The sequence below is a fragment of the Glycine soja genome, chromosome 11 (assembly GCF_004193775.1).
Source record: "Glycine soja cultivar W05 chromosome 11, ASM419377v2, whole genome shotgun sequence".
In the NCBI taxonomy this organism is placed as follows: Eukaryota; Viridiplantae; Streptophyta; class Magnoliopsida; order Fabales; family Fabaceae; genus Glycine; species Glycine soja.
In genome coordinates this window covers 52,666,243-52,683,886 of record NC_041012.1, presented here as the reverse complement: position 1 = coordinate 52,683,886, position 17,644 = coordinate 52,666,243, and the positions used below count along the sequence as shown (strand labels likewise).

The window sequence follows — 17,644 nt, the reverse complement described above, 5'->3', positions numbered from 1 at the left end:
AAAAATGTTTTAAATTTTGAAAATCCAAAATTAGTTTAATTAATTTTTTTTGCATGTTCAGTTCCAAAAATATAATTAATTATTTTATTTTATTTTATAAAACGAAAAATACTAGTAAACTTAATATAAGTACATAATATTTGTTTAGAACTTTATACTCTAATTATTGTTATTTTTACGACAAATGTTAAACATAGACCTTGAAATGAAAAAAATAAAACAATAGTTATATTTTGTATTCTGGAATGCAATAAAAATAAAATGTGGTACTAGTTATATTCTGGAATGCAATAAAAATAAAACAAAAGTTAACACCGGAAGACAATTACATAGGTATGATTTTGTTGGTACTAGTTTTTTTATAAATTATTTTGTTATGTAATGCAATTTTTTATTAACAAATTACTGAAATTCTCCTAGTGCATAATACTTCACAATTAAATATTTAGTTAAATTGGTTGAGCAATATAACTATATAAGAATATCCAGAGTTGTATAAGAAAATATTATTTTGATGTTTAACGTATAATTTTGATTTATTTAACATTAGAAAATATTGTTAATATCATGAGTTGTTTAATTTTATATTAAAGATATGAAGAAAAAAAATATTTACATATCAAACGAGTTATTTAAAATTAAGGTGAAATAAATGAAGTTACTGACACTATCATGCTTTAAGCTACTGTAAGCATTTCAAGTTTAATACATGGATAAAAAATAATTGAAGTTGGTATTTATAACAAGAGTTGTATAAAAAATATTATTTTAATGTTTAGCATATGATTTTGACTTACTTAAAATTAAAATTAGAAAAAATTATTAATATTATAAGTTGTTCAATTTTGTATTAAAGGTATGAGGAAAAAAAATTACATATTGAACGAGTTGTTTAAAATTAAGGTGAAATAAATTAAGTTACTGACGTCATTATGCTTTAAGCTATTGTAAACATTTCAAGTTTAATATATGGATAAAAAAAAATTGAAGTTGGTATTTTAACCAAGTAAGTTGGAATGCCCTTTTAGTCTCGGAATCCATCGATCCAAAACCCTAATTGAAGTTGTCTTGTCTGCGTTCTCAAACGTTGTTGCTTGCTGCTGCTGCATAGTTGATCGAAAGCATGACAACATCATTGTCCAGCATCCTTTTCAAGGGAATTGCAGCTCGTTCTTTCACCGCCCCTGTAACACTGAAGCAAACCCTACTCTTTCATCTTCTGCAACTTTGTTTGTGTTATCTATATGTCTCAATTATATAAAGTTGCATCCTTTCTGCTCTTAACGCTTATGGGTGTCCTTTGTTTTGTCGTTTTTCCCCTGTGAGTTCTATTTAAAGATGGAATTTCTACATCTGGGTTGTTCAGTAGTCGAATTTGAAATTAAGGGAGTGCCAAAATGGGGGCCGATGTGTCATAATCCAGAAATCTCTTTGTTTTCTTCTCACTTCTCAGATCAATCAGTTATGTTGGTGTATCTGATAGTGAGTGGAATAGAATGGAATGAGGTGGAATCGAATGGAGTAGAAGAAGGTTACCATTCTATTGTTTGTATATTTTATGATGGAATAGGTTAGTTTCATCTCATTCCACCCAATTTGGAGGGGAAGAAAAGGAGATTATTTGGTGGAATGGAATAGATTACCTTCCATCCGGTTCATTAATTGTTTAGATTGTTTAAAATAGAATGGAACTTACCCCCCATTTCATTTCATTCCACGCCTTTGCATCATTCCAAACATAATGTCTTGTTATGTCCTATAGAACTATGAGAATATGGGAACAGTTTTTGTTTGTGTAAGATTGGTCTTTTTTATTTTTTCTTTTTCTTTTTATGTCTTTCAATCAAATAGATTTTCGGCCGTTGCACTTGTTTTTTAAATCTTATTTTTTCATTAAATGCGTTCAATTTGGTATTACTATTTATATGCCCGTCTACATGCATTGATTTTTGAGAAGTTGGTTATACGTATTGCATTGCCCCACCTAGTGGGATAAGGCGTGGTTGTTGTTGTTGGTTATACGTATTGCATTGCTTTACTATGTTAATTACTGCTATAATTGATAGACTAGATGTTTTTGTTTCTCAAGTTGTAGGTCATGTTTTCCTTTTGTAACAGTATTTGTCTTCCTTTAATGTCTTCACAGCTAACTAGGTCCTGTTATCATGGAATGAGATACTTTGCTACTGTATCAAATGATCCTGACACACATGATGACTTCAAGCCAGCTAATAAACTTGAGAATTCCAACATTTCTTTGGCTGATGTTATTGAGCAGGTGCATTGCATGTCGATTGAATCTTATGCATGAAAAAAATATCGATTATTTCTTGCTTTAAGGATATACTTGAAGTTGAACTGTTGTTCAGTGTGGTTAATGTGTGCAGGATGTCAAGGATAATCCTGTTATGATTTACATGAAAGGTGTGCCTGATTTTCCACTGTGTGGATTTAGTTCTCTTGCAGTTAGAGTGTTACAACAATATGGTAAGTAACATTGTGCACCTATAACTTAAGTGTAGACTTGGGACTGATATAGGATAACTATTCTATTAAACACTATGGTGAATTGATGATTAATTTGCTGAAATCAGCTCAAATCACACTGGCTTCAGTGTTTCTGTAATATCATGTTCTCCTGTTTAATTATGACAGAAGGAATCATTTTAGACTTTTCAGCCTTGCTATTTCAATTTATCTTCACCAACAGGGCAGTGACATAATTTTGAATGACAACAATGAAAGAGGCAAAAAGAACAAGTAGTCCATTGCTGCTGACCTGAAATTTAAAATGATGACCTATATTATGACCTTTGCTTGGATTATATACCATGCTATTAAGTTTCAAATGAGTTTTTCTAATTGATGATTTTTTTTTGTCTTCTTTTAATTTACCTATGGTCTAAAGAAATTTATCTTAAATTTTAAAATATAAATTTGAATTACTATGTGACAATTTTATGAGTTGCAATTATCATTATGTTGCTATTGCAGATGTTCCTTTAAGTGCTAGAAACATTTTGGAGGATCCTGAACTGAAAAATGCTGTAAAAGCTTTCAGGTATGTTCATTTTTACTGGTTTTATTACTCTTGCTTCATAAGAGAGTACTCTATTTCTCTTACAGTGAGCACAATTTTTCAAAATTCACATTTGTGGTGGTAAATGAGCAGTTTCCAGTCAAAGGATATAAATAATAATATAGAGTTGTTGCTGATAATAATCAGATATGAAATGAAACATAAAATCATTATTTTCACATTGTATTGTGTAAATCCAAAAATTGTAGTTGGAATCAGATTTTGAATTATAAATCTTAAAAATAATTGTTCTGCTGTTCAAACTTTGAAATCAAAATTGCTTTTCAAAACTCCAATTGTGTTAGAATTAGAATTATGTTATGACACCCTTTAATGGCTATGGAATCCAATGGACGGATGTCCCGTGTGAATGAGCTGAAGATCATCAACATAGTTTAAAGATCAAATGTGCTTTCTGTTTTCCTTTTCTTTAATTGTGGATTTGTTGCAGTTGATTTCAGTGTATCTGGTGAAGGTTTAGTCATTTATTCGCTTGAACACTGTCTTTTAGCATCTGAACTTGTACAATCATGTTAAATCCTCTGGAATTTAGTCAACCAAAACCTGTCCTTGCACTTAAAGCGGTATATGGGATCATATTAATTAGTTCTCAAACATGGTTGTACTAGAAGTGCAGGTGCTGCCAAGTTTAATTATTGACAGAAAAGTCAAATATACTTTTTGTGATGTCCTACTGTTCTCTCGTGTGTTCTTTCTCTGCAGTAACTGGCCAACATTTCCACAAGTTTTCATTAAGGGAGAGTTTATCGGTGGATCAGATATTGTTCTTAATATGCATCAGGTTAATACCCATTTCAAGAGTTTTTATATTTTTTTACTTGTTATTTTGAACTCCTGTTTGACCATACTTGACATCATGTAGACGGGTGATTTGAAGGAAAAGCTTAAAGATATTACGTCCAAGCAGTAAAAGGACGAGTAATGTGATGAAATTCAAAGAGAGTGAGGTAGTTTAGACAAACTTATTTGATGTAATCTGTTTCTGTTGCTGAAAGATGTCCTTATGTAACTTCTTTGAACTAGATTTTCTGGATGGTATTAAGTTATTCGGCAAATAAAAAATTGTACTTTTAAGTTATTCCTTTCTATAAAATAAGATGTTTTTTTTGTGTGTGCATACCTTGCTTCCCAGTTACAGTGATCAGATCCACGGGTTCATCACTCACTCCCAGAAAACACTGCAGAATTTTGAACCTCCATGCCCAAAGGCAGCAGCACCTGGGTCAATGGATCCGTACCTCTCTCTAGTCCTATCCTCCTTTTATTCTTCACTTTCCTTCCTAACATTTTAACGGATCTCCCTCAGGATACCCGCCCCATGCAGAGGAAGTCAAATAGCTTGTTGATGGTTGCTGCGCAATTCCAACTATTTTAACAAACTTCACTTTATTACATTTAATACAATTTACAAATACTATTTGGAACTGCTGATTTTCAACTTTCAAAAGATAAATAAATAAAATAATAATAAATGCCCGATCTTATTTAATAAGTTGTCAAGAACACTAACCGAGGCAAACCCTTTAATCACCTAATTTGATCCACCTCTCTGGTGAATGAATTTGTAACTTATGAACAAGCTTAGCCATCTTTTATACTTGATTCTATAGTTAATAATTACCCTGGGTTTTTTTTTTTTAAAAAAAAAACATTAATTTTGAATAGGATGGAAATGAGTCAAGTCATATCAAATTTTACCGGGCTTAAGTTCGGAAACTTATAAAATTTTGTATAAGTAATATACAAATCGAAAAATAATTGATAAACAAAATCATATTGAATTCAAGTCGTTAATCAAAACAAAATGAAAAAAAGAGAGCATAATATTAAAAAAAATGTATGAATCGGAGATGATTTATATTAACAAAGCCAAGCAAAGGATAATGAAAAAAAAAGAGCATGGTATTAAAAAATATCTTTACAAAACATTGTTTCCTTGAAAATATTAATCTCGTTACATTATCCTCTTAGCATGACTCTTTTTTTTTTTTTTTTTAAATTTTCCATATACAAGTAAACTCTCACTTTATGTCACTTTATCCCGTCATTCATAATGTCATTTACAATCCAACTAAAAGTACTTTTATTTTTTATTTATTATTTTATAAGAATCTGAACAGTTTTAAAAGTTTTTTATTTAATAATAATAGTTATTATTATTATTATTATTAATTAAATAGGCTGACTTGTCAAATTTTTTTTATAGTTTGAGTTTGACTTTTTTATCTAAATTTTTTTTAAAAAAAAGTTTAAGTTTGACATTTATAATAAATGAGTCGAGCCTTAAATAGGCCCAATCAAAAACCCTTAATAGTTGTTTGGTTCATTTCCATCCCTATTGACATTCTTCTGGGAAATAAGGAGGCTAAGGTGCGTGCTTTGTTAGAATAATAATAACTAAAAATCTCTTCCATCGTACAACTAATCCAGTCCCTAGGTTCTACAATAACATACCAAGGAAAATTTCACCAAAAAAAAACATAACGAGGAGAATACTTAGAAAACACATGCAGATCTTTATTGCTGAGGAACATGACAAAAAAAGGGACCCAGAAAATAAATCCTCCTATTTATATATATACGCTTGAACCTTTCCATGATCTACCTATTTGTGCATTATGCATCTCCCCACTTTCCCTGTTATTGTTCCATATACCTTCTACGCCCATGCCCTGACTGATACTAATTATGTCACTTACGAGGACCCATCAAGTCCCAATCTTGAACTAAACCAAGTGCAAACCTCATCCATCTCTCTAGGAACCGTGTAATGACCAAGCCTGCACACATGACAAACCAAAAAGTGAGCAACTACTTTAGCTGATCATTGAACAAGGATGTGCAAAAAAAATCTAAAGCAAACTGAACTTGACCCATCTAAAATTGAACCAAACCGCTTTGAAAAATTAAATTGTTTTGGAGGGAAAAAAACTAAACAAACCACTTTATGCGAATTATTTTTTAAAAGTGGTTTATATCATTTCTCTTAAAAAATCGATCTATATATGAGTATAAAATGAATAACTAAATTGAACCTAAAAACTTGAATTGTTCTGGAAAAAAAAAACTGAACCAATCCACTTTATAAAAGTAGTTCAAAATCATTTTTATAAAATGGTTTGAAAATGGATTGGTTTGAATTTAAAAAATAATAATTTTTGCACATCCCTATACATCGATTACTTTTTTTTTTTTTTTAGAGATGCATTGATCACTTATTGGTATAATTTCAGCTAAAAAAATGTTACCCATCATAGGATTTGAATGCAACATATCGAAACCCTGCTGAACATAAGGATTGAGCAGATTTTTCTCCGTATTTGTAAAGGACTACATCATCACCTAGAAATAGCACAAGCCACATTAGAATCCTAAGCAATAAAATAGTTTAAATTTTTTAATAAACATGCCTCTCAAATAAAGAGGAACATTGACATCAGCATATAAGATTTATAGATACATACTGATTCCATGGCACAGCAAAATGGGTAATGAAGCTGCTCGCCTTCTTGCCTCATGTGACACTTCTATCTTGTTCCTTAAGCTCCTACAAATAGCAGGTTCCAACCACAGTGTCAATCATGTGAATGACCAATGTTATTTATCATCAAAATAAGTGCAATGCCTGTAGAGCAAATAATCTTACGATCTTATGAAATACCTTGATCCGGGAAGCCAACCACTTAGTCCAACCACTGTTCTTAAGTTTAGAGGGTATGGTATGCCATTTCCATACCTTCCCATGGCAAAACAAGTTGCAGAGTACAGGGCTATGGCTGCACCCATGCTGAAGCCTCCAATACCAACTTTCACTGTCACATAATGAATTGTTTAAAAGAATGAATATTCAAGATATCAATTACTATTTACTTCTATTCACAGATTGAATGCTTCAAGAATACAGACTCAGGCAAGAGTTATATATGAAATGTACATAGTAATAAATTAGAGTTTGATCAGTTTTTTTTTTCTTTCTCTTGGATATGAAGAAAAACTCATCCTAAATACAGAAATGATATCATGGGACCTTGTAGAATTTCAAAGTTTTGAGGTCTAATTATTAATTTATTATTAGCAAAGTTTTGAGGTGCTGAAAGTACCATCAGCTGGCTCTGTTGACAACAAGTTAGCAATGTGTGCTGCCGAGGTATCTAAACCCTCCCAATCATCTGGACCATCTTCTGAAAGTTCTCCCACATCAAACCCTGATGAATAATACCCAATAAGCTAGTTAGACTTTTTTTTTATGACTGTAAAAGTTTTAGGTTACACAGTGATGATTTAATTTAAAAAGAGTAGGTGCAAAGAATGTTTTGACGTACATGCAGTGCAGGGAAAACCACCAAGTATCGCCACAGGACGGGTAGGAGCAGTAGGGCAAATCCATTTTATCTGCATCATATCATATCATTTTTTGAGAAACACATCATGTTATGGAACCCGAAGCTATCATAGTTATGGAGTGAGAATAGTAGCCTAGATAAGCAATTAAGTCAATCTCAATCTGATTGAAGATATAAAATTCTCACATTTGGAAGTGGCAAGGATTCCAGGAGCTGAGATGAGCTGCAACAAAACAAAGCACAAAATCAGATAATCTAGTCTAGAGCCAGTAAATCTGACATCAATTGGGAACCACTAGTTTCCTAGATAAAAATTGTCTTGAATAAAGTACTAAACCATGCATTGAAATGCTCAAACTTGATGGCATTTTCTGTGACCACACTAAACACTGTAAAGAACATCACCAGAAGTTACCATCTTTTATTCATATAATATATTATTCTGTCAAAAGTCATGTCTAGCCGTTCATTTGTTAGAGAGACAAGTGAGTTTGTGGTCCCCTAGTTGAGAATTTAGTATATGCTCTTCCCAAACAGGATTCCAAGAATTAAAATCACAACTTTCTTCAACAGAATTTATTCCATGCAGATTCTAAACAGAAAGAAGTTCAATACTGAACATTCAACATAAGGAGTCAGGACAAACCAATTTTGGATCCCACCGAATACTTGATATTCTTTCTCATAAAAGTTTCATCCTTCATATACGGATTGTGTACTTGAAGCAAGAGAATGAGGTTAGACACAGAACAAGAATAGGACAAACTTTTGGATTTGAAAGAAGTGAAAACTAGATCCAGCTTGTAAACTCCTTGAGTTCCCTAACCAAACATTGAGTTTGCTAAAAATTGTGGAAGAGTACTTTTGGGCAGGTGGAGGATGAGGGTGGAGATTCAACAAAAAAGTCTACACGGGAATGAATCTTCTCATGTTGAATTTTCATTTGATATGGTCATGTCATGGGAAAATTTGTGTCCATCTCTGGCTTCATAATATTCACCAATATCGTTTAGGATTTATGACTCGCATGTTTATAAAGAGAGACAAAATTTTCATGTTACTAGATCATGTGAAAATTTCACACAAGAGGATCCATTCCCATGTTTACATATGCCTCAACTATATACTGTGTCTATCCAAAAGTAAGAAAGAGCCGAATGAAAAAGAAAAGCAAAAAGAAAGATTGAGGAAAGAAAAAGGTAAATATTAGAAAAACATTAAAAGATTAAGTGAGGTAGAATGGAAAAGAGAAGTGAAAGGTTCCACAAAGGAAAAGAGAATATAGAACAACCAGTACAAGAATGAATAAGTGATAGTTGTGGCAATGTTAGAATGACCTATGCCATTATTGAAGAGATGATGACATCCATACCTCAAACCATTATCACCAAGACCATGCAGCCAAACTATAGTGGCTTGATGTTTTCCTTTTGGCCTCACTACATGTGTTTTCCCAAACTCGAAAGCTCTTCGAGTGGTTCTACTACCTGCAATTGTAAGTGAGAAAGCTTACTAATCTGTGACATACCAAGTTTGAAGATAGTTACTGACAGATTTCAAAACATGAGTACAAAATCATGAAAATCCTTTAAATGAACTGAGAATATCAGCCCTGAAATTAAATAATATATGCTGGAAGCTAGAGAAAAAGATTATAAATATGGCTTACTTAACAAATTAATAGAAAGAAAAATGTTATATAATTGACTGATCGCAATCTAAAGACTAAAAATTCATGCAAGGTGTTCCCTTATAACACCAAAAAAAGATTCATGCAAGGTGCAGCAAGGAAGGATAAAGGACTATGAAGAAAGAGTAGCTAAAAAACAAACCTGAGCCCATATGAGAATGTGCATGACTCATTTTGCTGGTTGAAGAGAAAGTGTTGAAAGCACTCCCACCCCGCACGTACTGCAACTGCAATGAGTATGAAGAGGTTCTGCAATGAAGAAAATGCAGGATAGTGATGCCCCTTTATACCCAGAAGAAGAAGGGTATGGTGGACTTGGAATAAAACGTGTGAATATGCATTGCCATGTTATGTTTAGTTAGTGACTATAGAGTGCAGCTGCAACCGCTTAGAAGGGTATCCATGAAAAGGAGAGAGGTAAAGACAAAGACAAAAGCAGGAAACCTTTATGAGCAGAGAGAATCAAAGCAAAGCAGAGCAGAGCACAATTAATCATCCATTCCTAAGCTGCACAGCTAGGAGAGAGGACTCTCACATAGAGAGAATCTATGCTTGTGGGAAGTGGCCAGGAAATAAAGCAACCACAGAAGAATATTACTGAAAACAAGAAAGAATAACCCAAGTTTGTAAAACAAAATATCTTTTTCACAATCATTTGTTTATGAATTTCTGCATGATTGATGGATACCCATTAACCTCAAACAAACTATAGTTTTTTTTTTCTCCAATTTTTGCCTACTCAAGAAAAAAATTGGAAATCACCAAGAATTGAACTTGAAAAAGGAACCGGAGCTTCTTGGTATTTTCCTCTCCTTAAGCTATAAGTAACATAACCTGGATTTCAAATTAGAATTGACAAGAAAAAAGCATGTAAGCTTTTCATTCTAACCTTTCTTTTTTTGTTGTCTTTCTTGCTTGCCACTAAACTTTAGTTGCTCAAACCCCACCTGAAGAAAAATTTTATTTGTTTATACACATGACATGAGAAACAGCATAAGTCCAAAGGCTATAGATTAGACTTTGTCTTAAGCATAATGACAAATAATACTAGTAAGTAGCGGAGCTTCTCTTTAACACATTTAGGTGAAAAAACAACGTTCTAACATGTTCATTTATTTAGCAGACAGGTAACTTCTTTAGAAGGAAAAAAAATATATAGAAAATTTTAAGCCATGATCTTCTCCAAAAGGAATCTTAAGAAACATAACACACGTAAGCCCATTGTTTATCAAATTTCAATGTGATAAACAATTAGCAGGTTTTTCATTTTTTTATATCTTTTGTTTTTTTATTTTCTGTTTGAAAGGGCCTTAGTGGACTCCAACTTAAATATATCCCACTGACCAACTTCTTTTATTGGTATATAATTATATGGCTTTCCTGTTTCTCCATCTCCAAGTTGTTGTGCAGATATTTTTGCAGCTTTGATTCTCACAGTAATTTATTGCAAAGCGAAAGGTGGACCTGGCATATATCCCAGGCTCAACAAGATAAAATTGAGGTATACAGAGGTAGAGCCACTATGCATAGGTCAATGAGTACATTCATTGTGCACCACTATGTCTGCTCCCCTATAAAATGCAGCTTTCATGCAACCTTACTTGGAAAATCTTAAAATGCTACCTGTCCTTCCTTCTATCCACTTAGCACCATCCTTTCTCATGTTCTTTGCTTGCATTGATGGAGACTCTGAACTAACATGAAAATTTCAAATGAATGTAATCAAGCTCCAAAAGAACTCATGACTCACGAACCAATTTCTTTTCACTAATGTCAAACTCTCATGATATGTGAATGTGATTCCTTTCTTCATATTGTTAGTGTAACCAACCTTCCAAACACTGCTTTCTTCTCAAGTTAGAATTGTTAGGTGAGTTATCCTTTGTAACATGGAAAGTCCCCACTTGAAAAAAGGTGAATGCCTATAATTCTCATTTAGACACTAACTATATTTGTCCTAATAGAATCGAATGACAGTGTTTAACACTTTTTTTTTTGTTTCTTTTAACTACTGTGGTTTTAAAATTGTCTGCTTAAGTAAGATAAAGCCTTTCGAATAATGATATTGCTTTCGGAATTCAGCAAAAACTATTTTGCTTTTGCACCTCTTGATTAGAAAATCTAAATGGAATAATTAAAGGGGTCCACTTCCTTCCTTATGAGTAAAAAATACATTCCTACCTTTTTTTGAAATTATATATTTTATGTAAAGAGTTTGTTTCTCCTAACATGATCAACTAAAATTTGAATCTCTATAGAGAGATGTACACATTTAGTGTTTCTTCTTGTCCAAAATATGATTGTCTTCCAAAAAGAATATATGTGGAAAAAAAAGTTAGAGACCAATTAATAAAATATACATTAACTTTTATCACTTAATTTGTAATTTTAAGAATGTGATGTGATATTTTTTTCATTTAAAATGAAATTGAAACCCAGAATTAAAATTAAAATATATAAAAAATAATAATTTAGCAAGTATAGAAGCGAAAATATTATTGGGAGTTGAGGAAAGAATATCTTAGGAGATATAATAAACATTGCATAAAAAGACGTTAAATATTAGGATTTGGTTGCATATAAGACAACGGTAGCACAACAAAAGCAACATCAATATTAAACTAGTTGACTTAAACTTCAAATAAGCTGTGACGTGGCAAATGCTAATTGGTTGACCTGTTAATGCTTGAGCATCTAATATCCTTCCAAGGTCAAAAAATTAGTGGATTTTCCCTCATCTAAGGAGAATTTAAGATCAACTTTCTATTTCGTCAACTCCATGCCAGCCCTACACTCAAATACACGAAGAGAAAAATGCAAGCATAGAGGGATAAAGTCTGGTTGTATTTACATAAATAACAATAATTTATTTAATGAGATAATTTATGTTTGATTCTTATTCTTATTATGTAAAATTTTCTTAAGTCAACAATAGTCATAAATCACAAAAAAAATTAATTTTTGATCCAATAAATTAAAAATACTCGAAAAAAATACAAAAGGAGAAATAATTCCAAAACCCCCTTATTTTTTTAGAAAAGTACAAGTAGGAGCGTTTGTTTTATGATATGATGAGACAAGATATGCTGTTGGCACTAGCTTGTTATTGGAGATTAAAGTACTGTATATTATGGTGGGTGTGATCTTGAAGATTAGGCGGCTCAAATAGGCAAAGCTTTACAGTAAAGGGAACATATTTGAGTACTCAATTGAAAAAAGTGTGTAAACTTCAAAATCAGAAATATAGTGATAGTGCAACTCGCGTATGACCATTTTCAAATATTTTCTAGATCTCGTTTGCCACAAGCTGGCATGCACACGGAGAAAAATATTCCTTAATTTGCTTCAGCAAATAGCATTTAAGTTTAACACAAACCACGAAATATATAAACTTATAACCCATTTAGACTGGTTAAGAATATATATGGTGGATTGGTGATACACACCAATTCTTTTTCAAGGGAGTAAAAGTGGATTTAAGTTAGATTCAATCCCAAATTCTTGCATTCACCTAAAAACTAAAAAACTTTGCCAGCTAATCCCTCCTCAAATTGAAAACTTCCAATATCCCTTTATTGGGGAATTTTATTTTATTTTTGACTTAAACATTACGTTTGTATTACTAATTAGCTTTACCATCATAATCTAGACCAAGAGGCTGGGGCTCATCTATTGTCTATTGACTAGACATTTGTGACTCATAACAGGCTTGTGTCTAGCTTCACTTTTTGTCATTCAAAAGTTTGGATGAGGATAAACTAAACAATTTCATCTTTGTTAGAACAAGTAACGATTTTATATATTGAAAGCATATTTAACTTAATTGGGAGTGGATCAAAAGATATATAATTTAGTTGATGGAGCAAATGTATGGGTATTATAATTCAAAAAAATATTTAATTTGAGGGAAAATAATGCTAAATTTTCCTATGCTCATTTTTATATAGAAATTTGTTTTTTCTTTGCATTTTTAATTAAATTTTTTTATAATATACAATTATATTTTAGAAAATAACTTACCTTTATAGATGATTGATTTAATAACTCCAACGTCCAAAAAAAAATTATGGAAAGCACAACCAGCTGCACGTCTTTGCAGCCTTTAAAAATTGAGAATACTTTAGCATATCTTCGTGTGCAATCTCAAACATGTAACAAAAAATTGTTTAAAAACTTATAGAAAGCACATCCAGTAGCACGCCTTAATTTGTTGCCTTTAAAATTGAGATTACTTTAAAATATCTAATTGTGCAATCAAATATTGAATCTTTTGATTCGGTGTGACAGATTTCGAATGCAGGTGCACCTGCTCTGCTACATTACAATCTCATACTTATTACCCAAACTTTTTATTGTAAGGCTGATTCTAATAAAATTAGACGTGAGATCAAAAAATTATAAAAGTGTACGTGTGAAAAAAAATCATATAATTAGATATATAAAATGAAGTTTTTATGTATTATTATTATTATTATTATATTGATATTTTTGTTAATTAGTCATGGTGAGATTGTTAATTTAATTTAATCTCTATTATATTTGTAGATATAAATATAAACAAGTGACGTACGGTCTTCGACGGAAAAGTTAAAAAAAAATCATTAATATTTATAAAATTAATTATGTATATTATTGTAATGTTCAAAATCCATAAATGTTATCTGACACTAACATATGTCTACTCTTCAAGTCAGTCTTGTAATCTTATTACACGAGCGTGGTGGATGTCTGATCTTTGATCATCTAACTCTTTATCAAAGAGGCTATCTCTAATCTAACTATTATTTAAATATATTAAAATATTTTATCTATCACATTATTGATAAGGTACAAGTATCTTTTAACTTTATCTTTAATTCAAATGTTTGTCTTTAAACATTATTTTTAAGTTCCTTGACTATTATCTATAATCTACAAAACTAACAACAACTTCTACAAATAAGATTTAACATCCTCGGTAACAGTCATATATCACTTATATAACATATGACAACAAAGTTGTACGGTGAAGCTCGGGACCCCACTAAATTATGAGGTGCCAAGATTCCAGATTTTGATAAGAATAATTATATATATATATATATATATATATGTGTTAAATTCATTTTGTCCATGTTTCATTTGATATTTTTTTTTACAAGATTTTTGTTTTGATTTTTAGTATATGAGAGAAACTTTTGAACTATTGTGTATTAAATCTTAAATAAGATGGAGTACGACAAATTATTTAATTACTTTCTTTTCGAATAAAATATTTTCAATAAAAGTATAATTGTGCTATTATTACTACGGCTACAAAAAGTAGATTTTGATTTGCTTTGCAAATTTCAAAATTTCATTTGATGTTATGGTGGACCAATATAATTATAAGACAAAACTTGTTTAAAAAGTTAAAAAGAAGTTTGAGCTCATCATTAAAAGTCAAACACAAATTATTAGCCATTTTGATACATTGCACTTCATGTTTGGTCCTCGGACAATCATTAAATGTTATGCTTTTGGATTATCTTACGTGTGAATATTTACTAATTTAATTATAGTTTATTGGTAGTTACACTATTTCCCTCAAGTTTATGATGATACAATAATAAAACTTATTATAAATATATTTGATAAATCATATCAATTTAGCTACTTTACAATTTATTTAACTTATAAACTTGCTTTTACTAAAGTAGAGATGTTTATAGTAAATAGACATGTCTCATTATCATATAGTATTAATATTTTTCAGAGAATATTTGAAGCAGCACTTTAACATATAGTTTTTTTTAACTTTTATCTTTAATATTTTAATAAAAATTCTCATTTACTTTATCTTTTAATATTATAATGTTTATTTTAATTGTAAACTATTTGTAGCATTTATTTTTAGTTTCAATAAAATATTTTATCTTTAAAAATTCAAAATTAATTTAAAAATTAAAATTATTATTATCTATAAATATTTTTCTAGAAAAAAAAAATATATATTATTTTACATTAGTTAATTTTCCTAAATACTTTAAATTTAATAAACTAAGTCTGTATTGTGCATCTTTAAATCAACAATTTTCAACTAAAAATAGCTTTTTAACTTTTAGCTAGTTTTTGCTAAACATGGCATGTGCCAATTATTTAGATTTAGGGGTGGGCGAGGAGGGATTTTTTCTAAATTCTTTATTCTTCGATCTTCAATCAAATCATGAAGATTTTGAATCATTTGAAGGTTTCACAAGCTAACATACTATCCGGTAGTAATGTGAACAAACACTATTTCACACAAAATTGAGGAAGAAGAGAATTTTTATTTTCTTTGGAGACTCTTTTTATCTTTTCGATAAATCCTTTATTATGAGTTAATATTTTAAATTTTTATGTTTAGTTCAATTTAAAATATATAATTACAAATATAATTAAATAAACTAATAATACGTAATTAATAAAAGATGCTATAGAAAAAAAAAGATATCTAAAGAGAAAGATGTTATAAAAAGGAGATGTTATTGAAAGGAAGAGTAGTCAAAAGATATTTGATTGAAGAAAAGAAAAAATAGTTGAAAACATTACATTAACCCATCAATATGTGAGTGTTGCATGAATTTTAGATATGTAGATGTTTACAAGTTTTAACCCTTATCACAAAATATAAATTTAAACAAAGTATGTAAATCTTCATTATATGTAGTTGCCCTAAATTTTTTTTAGATATTCACTGTTGATGATTTTGATATTCAATTTTCATCATTGATTGTTTTAGCCTTTGATCTTTATTATTGATAATTTTATCTTCAATATTTACTGTTAATGTATGCTCTTCATCTTTTCATAATTATCTAAAAACTAATTTTTAATACAATAAAAAAATGATTGTGTTAATAACTTCAAAGAGAATGACAGAATTAGAGGTAAAAGAAATCGAATATTTCTGATTTTTTTTTTTGGAAACAATTAGAAAAGTTGTTTAAATTTATCATAAAAAGTGAATTCTGATCCATGTTTAATGACTAAAATTTTTATGTTCGGAAATAAGTGTGTCCATAATATTATGTTTACTTTTATTTTGTTACCTATCATTTCATTCTCTCCCCCCCAATCAAATCTGGTTCGTAAACCACACAAGACTATCTAAGTCTTCAAACAAGCACGAAGTTCTTAGTAATTAGTATGGCAGAAAAAAAAAATGATTTTGTCTCCGACACTGTTTGTTGGTTAATTTGGAAAGGAATGAACGGGAAGGAAGATGAAAATAAGAACTTTCAGTGGTTTGGTTAGCAGGAAATGAAAGTGGCAAACAATAACTTCTATGAGTGGTAGCAATGGAACATTATTTTTATGTTTTTATTTTTAATTTTTTCCTTATATAGGACATTTTTTAACCTAAATAAGCATTAATTTTATGTCATTGTAGTAAAACTTAGATCTCTTTTTTATTTTTCAAATTACTTAATAAAGTGAATAATTTTTAATAACACTTTTAAAAATAAAAATGATTTATTTTAAAAAAATACAATTAAATACAAAGATTAATTTATATATATATATATATATATATATATATATATATTATGTTTCACAAGACATTTTAACTAATTTTTAATTTTTTTTACTAACTAAAATACTTATTTATTTATTCGGTAAGTAAATTAATTTTATAACTTTCTAATAGTTTTTAGCGTTTTTTAAATGTTACTTAAACTATCATTTTTTAAAACAAAAGCACTAGCTTTTAGTTTTTATATTTTTTTATCTTTTATTATTTATATATTTATCAAATTTTATGTTTATCTTTTTCAAATAAATAATAATTTTATTATTTTTGAGTCATTTTATACTTTTCAATTATTTCAATAATTAGTTTTACCAAATATTTTAAATTTAATATACTAATTTTTCAGTCATTAGCTTTTAACTTTTCAATTTTCAATTAACTTTTAAAATAATTTTATCAAATATAATCATAAATAATATAAACCATTCATATAATTTATTTATTTATTTTCACTTTCTTTTCAAGTCATCCAACCAAATGTAGAGAGATTTTTGGACTTCTTTCTTATTTTATTCACTTAAACAACACATATTTTCGCTCCATTTAAACACCCAGCTTTTCTTAATTCTCACTAGGCATCGAAATCCCCTGATTCTCTGTTTGTGTGAAAGTAATAGCAACAGGAATGAATTAATTAATATGTAAATGAATTTCACAATGCCCACAGAAACATGCTCTTTGTTAAAGAACCATCAACGGCTTTGAAATTGAATATCTCCATAAATATAAAGAACATTAAGGACAGTAGGTAAAGTAAAACAGTGGTGGTTCAACATTTTGTGAAAAAAGTATACTAGGTAAACTAAAACATCTCCAAGAAGAAAATAGTCCATAAGGAATATTTCCCTCGTTTCTGTTTCATTTGTTTGACTTTATAATTTTAATTTGAAAAGAAAATGACAACTCTTTCCTTTGAATCTATTCTATTCTGTTCTGATTCTATTTTCTTGATTTAGATTTTATGCGTACGTGCCATTTCA

General features: G+C 29.8%; 2 protein-coding genes across 3 annotated transcripts; one reads left to right on the top strand and one right to left on the bottom strand.

Annotated features, from left to right (window-relative positions):
• Positions 1–991: 991 nt before the first annotated feature.
• On the top strand, positions 992–4,193 carry LOC114377673 (monothiol glutaredoxin-S15, mitochondrial-like). The gene is made up of 6 exons (XM_028336303.1): positions 992–1,186; positions 2,147–2,278; positions 2,388–2,487; positions 2,995–3,061; positions 3,803–3,881; positions 3,963–4,193. Exons 1-6 carry the CDS (start codon positions 1,124–1,126, stop codon positions 4,008–4,010), a joined length of 489 nt encoding a protein of 162 aa, XP_028192104.1. The 5' UTR covers positions 992–1,123; the 3' UTR covers positions 4,011–4,193.
• Positions 4,194–5,591: 1,398 nt separating this feature from the next.
• LOC114374229 (acyl-protein thioesterase 2-like) lies at positions 5,592–10,299 on the bottom strand. 2 transcript variants are annotated; one of them, XM_028331846.1, is made up of 11 exons: positions 10,023–10,299; positions 9,578–9,730; positions 9,276–9,382; positions 8,816–8,930; positions 7,630–7,666; positions 7,423–7,492; positions 7,201–7,305; positions 6,762–6,912; positions 6,565–6,647; positions 6,349–6,442; positions 5,592–5,880 (listed from the first exon to the last, which is right to left on the bottom strand). In XM_028331846.1, exons 3-11 carry the CDS (start codon positions 9,304–9,306, stop codon positions 5,796–5,798), a joined length of 771 nt encoding a protein of 256 aa, XP_028187647.1. In that variant the 5' UTR covers positions 9,307–9,382; positions 9,578–9,730; positions 10,023–10,299; the 3' UTR covers positions 5,592–5,795. The 2 variants fall into 2 exon arrangements, with proteins under 2 accessions (XP_028187647.1, XP_028187648.1); XM_028331847.1 differs by lacking the exon at positions 9,578–9,730.
• Positions 10,300–17,644: the final 7,345 nt, after the last annotated feature.

What these genes read in the sequence shown, in the direction of transcription:
- LOC114377673 (XM_028336303.1), top strand. Translation starts at nt 1,124, where the DNA reads ATGACAACATCATTGTCCAGCATCCTTTTCAAGGGAATTGCAGCTCGT. An exon ending in AATGCTGTAAAAGCTTTCAG is followed by an intron (nt 3,062 to 3,802) that starts GTATGTTCATTT and finishes CTTTCTCTGCAG; the next exon opens with TAACTGGCCAACATTTCCAC. An exon ending in TTGTTCTTAATATGCATCAG is followed by an intron (nt 3,882 to 3,962) that starts GTTAATACCCAT and finishes GACATCATGTAG; the next exon opens with ACGGGTGATTTGAAGGAAAA.
- LOC114374229 (XM_028331846.1), bottom strand. Translation starts at nt 9,306, where the DNA reads ATGAGTCATGCACATTCTCATATGGGCTCAG. An exon ending in AATCCTTGCCACTTCCAAAT is followed by an intron (nt 7,493 to 7,629) that starts GTGAGAATTTTA and finishes GATATGATGCAG; the next exon opens with ATAAAATGGATTTGCCCTAC. An exon ending in GCATTCAAATCCTATGATGG is followed by an intron (nt 5,881 to 6,348) that starts GTAACATTTTTT and finishes TCATGTGTGCAG; the next exon opens with GCTTGGTCATTACACGGTTC.